The 5,146-nt window shown below is 45.7% G+C and overlaps 1 protein-coding gene and 1 long non-coding RNA gene across 3 annotated transcripts in view; one reads left to right on the forward strand and one right to left on the reverse strand.

The window, feature by feature from the left end:
* SMC6 (structural maintenance of chromosomes 6) overlaps nucleotides 1-4,751 on the reverse strand; it is a 37,460-nt gene extending 32,709 nt beyond the window's left edge. Inside the window, exons 1-2 of one of the 2 annotated variants that reach the window (XM_080998999.1) lie at nucleotides 4,533-4,751; nucleotides 933-1,140 (exon numbers count right to left, since the gene is read on the reverse strand). In XM_080998999.1, the coding sequence (XP_080855125.1) occupies nucleotides 933-1,073 (141 nt within the window). In that variant the 5' untranslated portion in view covers nucleotides 1,074-1,140; nucleotides 4,533-4,751. Of the gene's footprint in view, nucleotides 1-932; nucleotides 1,141-4,462 lie in introns of both variants that reach the window. The other variant, XM_080998998.1, reaches the window with a different exon arrangement.
* Nucleotides 1-5,146, forward strand: part of LOC308473762 — a 136,382-nt gene that overhangs the window by 103,802 nt on the left and 27,434 nt on the right. The window lies entirely within an intron of this gene.

A 5,146-nucleotide genomic window follows, 5' to 3' on the forward strand; every position in this document is an offset into this window, starting at 1 on the left:
AAGGAAGTTGAGTGAGCAGGTAATAATGAACTCCTGTGCATTTTTGTCACGTGCAAGGCAGTTTCAGTCAAGCCACACTTACCATAATATCTGGTGTTCCATATACAATACAGTGGTACCTCATGTTAAGTACTTAATTCGTTCTGGAGGTCTGTTCTTAACCTGAAACTGTACTTAACCTGAAGCACCACTTTAGCTAATGGGGCCTCCTGCTGCCGCTGCTGCACGATTTCTGTTCTCAACCTAAAGTGTATGTAACCTGAAGCGTATGTAACCCAAGGTACTACTGTACTTGAAAAACTACCTCCTTCCTTACAGATGCTCAGGGGTGCAAAGACTGACCAATGACCAGACTCAGCATAAGGCATCATTCTTAATGGTTTTGAAGAGTTCATTGCACAGAGCATACTCAACTTGCACCCTGCAAGCAGGTAGTCATACATACACTGTGCCATAGTACCCACACCCTTGCTTCTAACCTTTCATTATCTGTTTTTTGTTTACTGGGCTTATTCGGTAAGAAAGTTTAAATCTGTAAGATAAAAAAGGGAGAGGGTTGGCTGGCATGGCCTCCTCCTCAAAGGTACTTAACTTTTCTACCCATGGCTAAGTTCCACCAACTTCTGTCGCAGACAGGTGAGAGTTCAACTTTTAAAGCAGGCTCTCAAGTTAATGGAAACTTAAAAGACCCCTGGAAATGGCTATAACAAAAGCTGACAATAAGCGGTAATTAAGGAGATGTAGAAATCTGGCTCCAAGCATGCAATCCCCTATTCCAGCTTTAGTACTTACTATCAGTAGATAGTACTTACCTTCTCCTAGCACAGGTGCTTAACTTACATGTCCGTCCCCCCCATGCTTGTCTGATCATCAATAGTTTCATTTTTCTCTCAGGCATAATATAAAACCACATTGTGGGACAAATTGCTTACCGGCTGTGAGTAGTAACCGCTGTCACTCTGTAGCTGTGACAACTCCTCTTCGTTAGGGTCATCATCAGAATCGAATGTGGCTTGCCTAGGTCTTTTTTCAGATGATGGTGCTGAAAAGCTTCTCTCTTTTCTCTTTGACATATTGGCCTCTGTGCTTACAGAAATTCTTTTGGAAATATTTCATCAGAAATCTGGCAAATTTCTGGCGCTGTAATGTTGGGGAAGTGGAGGGAAAGTTAATGAAACTATATAATAAATGTTTCCTTATTTTATAGTATTCAACGTACAAGCACCCTGGCCAACAAATTAAAATGTAAAGCAAACCCACTCAGTCACCCAGACCAGCCACGCAATCGGACGAGCAAGGGCAATAGAGGGAAAAACGTACAAGCACCCTGGCCAAAAATTAAAATAAAACGCACAGCCACCAAGGCAGAGGCAGGGGAAGGAAAAATGCACGGGGAGAGAAAACGCACAGTGCAGCGAAGAGAAGAGGGAGAAAGAAAGACGGAGCCACACTCACACCTCGCTGGGGGCGGAGAGACCACATGCTGGGCAAGGGAACAAGCTGCAGCTTAAGAAAGGTAACAGACAAACTGGAGAGCCCACATGCCAGGAGTGAGGGGAAATAGAAGGTTAAATGTAGGTTTTTATATGGAAAAGAGGACACAGCAAAGCAGCTTGCGAAAACTAACGCAGATAGCGAACCTGGATGCCTGGGTTTTTAAAAGCAGTAAAGCAATGAGCGCACGCAAGCCTCCTAAATTTAAAAGGCAAGCCAGGAACCAAGAAGCCTCCACACACACACACACACACACACACACACACCCCGACTCCAAACCTCGTGGCTGAGCTCTTCCCTGCGATGACTCCTAGCTGACTCGCAACGAGAAGGCGTAAAATGAGGCGGAATGGCTGGCACAGCAGTAAATTAAACTGCAAACCACGCCCCCTCCAAGCCGCCTGGTTGGGCGCTTACCTGTGGGCGTGGTGTGCCAGCCGGGTGAGTGGGGCAGGGGGCGTAATGCCCCCTGCGTGACGCAGAAATCGCGTCCCGCCCACAACACCTCCCCTCTTGGAAGAGGAGAGGCTTTACTGTAGTTGTTAAGTTTTTTTCTGTTAAGAGTATATGCCTGTTAGCCTAACCTCCCTCGACATTTTGTGGGGGTTAAATGAAAAGAACCATGTATGCCACCTTGTGCTCCTTGGAGAAAAAGGTGAAATATAAATGCAATTAACAAATAATAAAAAAGCAGATTTCATAAGCCTGCACTTTCCAGCTTTAAACCAAAGGAATTTTCCTTTGATTGCCATATGGGAGTAACTGAACATTACTTCTAAGTAAATATGCACAAAATTAGGCTGCTTGGTTTTTTTTAATTTATGCTTTATAATGGAGATGCCAATAATTTAAATTATCATTTTTTACCTGGCATGTGTTCTTGCACTTTTTTCTTTTGTAATGTACACTCCATGGTTCTCATATTAAGGCTTTGGTTCCGTTGTATCACAACTTGATTGGCACTGAAATACGCAGTACAGTACCTTGCACTGAATATCTAGATAGGATATTTAGATACTGAATATCGACAGGCAGAGTCCATGAATGCCCCACCACCTCTCTTACATGGGCCAATGAGCCAGCACTTCAGCTGCCTCAAGGAGCCTGACCATGTGAGGGTTTATCAACTAAACAGAAAATGAGCCTTGCATCCTGGTTTTGGGTGAGCAAGCAAAGGCTGCTATGAGTTAAATTTTTGTTGAAAGAAAGAAATAACTATGCACTCTACACTCCGGATTTGTGTAGTTTACTCCTTATGCCTTTTCTTCTCCTGAAGATCTCCTGAAAGGCAGCAGAGCTTTAGGATATGAGTTTTCCTTCTCCTAGATGGCCAACCTTCCCAGGTTGACAACACACATCTGCCCCTCATGTCCCTCTACAACACATACAGAAACCGCCTTTCCACTGGACCCACTATTGGTCTCATCCACTCAATCTGCCAGAGCCTGTCTTTGCATGTAGGGACAGTCCCTAACTCACTGAGGGTTCGAGACCCATCAGCTACCACCCCGATTGACTACCCATGTATTTTCCTAATTATACCTAAACAAGCCCTTATCAGGTTACAATGCTGGGGGGGGGGGAGACGACTAATGATTAGTGCAGGAAGAACACAGGCATCATGACCAATAGACACTGGCAACCTTATCCTCTGAATTTGCCTAACCCTCTTCTTAAAAACAAATCAATTTTTATTTTCCATTTATATACTTTACAATTATTTTTGCAATTGTAACATTTTCAATTTCGACTCCCTTCCCCCTCTTTCTGCAGTTCCTTACATTTATTTTCATCTTTTCCTGCATACTTCAAATTGTCTTAACTTACTTCTTTTATCTGTCTATTCTAAGATATACCATATATATATACACATACACATTCACACACACACACACACACACATATACAGAGTACACATAAAAATATACAAATATATATACATATGCATGTATATGTATATATGTGTGTGTGTATATATACACACACACACACACATATGTACGTGTATGTGTGTGTGTATATATGTATACATATATATATATATACATATATATATATACATACATACACACACACGTGTGCATCTATTAATTATATATATATATATATACGTATGTATATAATTGGCAGGGACACGGGTGACGCTGTGGGTAAAACCTCAGCGCCTAGGACTTGCCGATCATCAGGTCGGCGGTTCAAATCCCCGCGGCGGGGTGCGCTCCCGTCTTTCGGTCCCAGCGCCTGCCAACCTAGCAGTTCGAAAGCACCCCCGGGTGCAAGTAGATAAATAGGGACCACTTACTAGCAGGAAGGTAAATGGCGTTTCCGTGTGCTGCGCTGGCTCGCCAGATGCAGCTTGTCACGCTGGCCACGTGATCCGGAAGTGTCTGCGGACAGCGCTGGCCCCCGGCCTCTTAAGCGAGATGGGCGCGCAACCCCAGAGTCGGACACGGCTGGCCCGTACGGGCAGGGGTACCTTTACCTTTTTATGTATATAATTTAAAAAACACTGTAGGTTTTACTAATAATCCTGCCCATGTCTTAATCTGTTTCCTTTTTTGTAAATACTCAATAAACCACCTCCATTCCTTTCTGTTCTCCCGGTTTCTCATTCTTCTGGCAAGTTTCGCCATTTCCGCATACACCATTCGTTACTGTATCCTACCTTCTTTTGTCGTGGCCTTACCCTCTTTTTAAAAACATCCCAGCCTCTTTCGGAAGCCGCTTCCATAGTTCTAGCTATGCCCTCTTTCTAGTCTGCCCTGGGCCTGACACAGGGCTCCCTGTGTTATTAATGAGGCAAATGTTTTCTCTTTAATGTCTCATTTCCCCCCCCCCAACCCCTCGCCTTGCTTTTTATTGAACGTTGGGGGGGGGTTGTTTTTGTAAAGACGCTTAGCGGCAAGAAAATGAGTCCAATGAATTTCACTAATAATAACAACAATAACAATAATAAGTTAAGGCTTACCTCTTGAAACTCATAAAAATTAAAGAAAGCAGGCGACCTAATTCTCCCCTTTTCCTTCTACGCCACTCACCTCAGGAACAGAAAGCGAAACCACGCAGCTGGCGCTTCAGCGGGAAACCGTTGAAAGGCTTCGCGCCTGCGCACTACGCCCCGAGGCGCGAGAGCGGCGAGTCTCCTCCCCGCGCCATCCAATCAGCAGCCGCCGCGCGCTGCGCGAGCGAGGACGACGCGCGTCTTTACGCTTCCTTTCTTTTTTCCTTTTTCTTTTTTTTGCCTCTCCCAACGGCAAAGCACCTCGTCCCGCGGCCTTAGGGCGCACGCGCAGTTCTGGCAAGGAGAGAGGAAAGAGGGTAAGCGTCAGCTCTTCCTTCCTGTCGTCGCTTCCGGCTCCCATCCGAAGGGCGCCATGTGCGGGGAACCGGCCTAACGTGACGACGATAGAGATAGAAATTACAAGAGAAGGAGATGGTAGAGAAAGAGCCCCTCTGATCTCACCCAAAACACTCGAGGGCGTCCAGACCCCGCTTTCTTGGCACGGGTTTCGCCCACCCACCACCCACAGACGTTCAACTGCGAACCAGAAATGTGAGGCATGCCGCTTCCTTCCCCTCAGCGGCAAGCCGTCCGATTCCGCCGTTCTGGCACCTTCCCTCCCGCTTACGTCACGATTTCGCGCAGGCGCGC

The sequence above is a fragment of the Podarcis pityusensis genome, assembly GCF_964106645.2.
Source record: "Podarcis pityusensis genome assembly, chromosome: 3".
In the NCBI taxonomy this organism is placed as follows: domain Eukaryota; kingdom Metazoa; phylum Chordata; class Lepidosauria; order Squamata; family Lacertidae; genus Podarcis; species Podarcis pityusensis.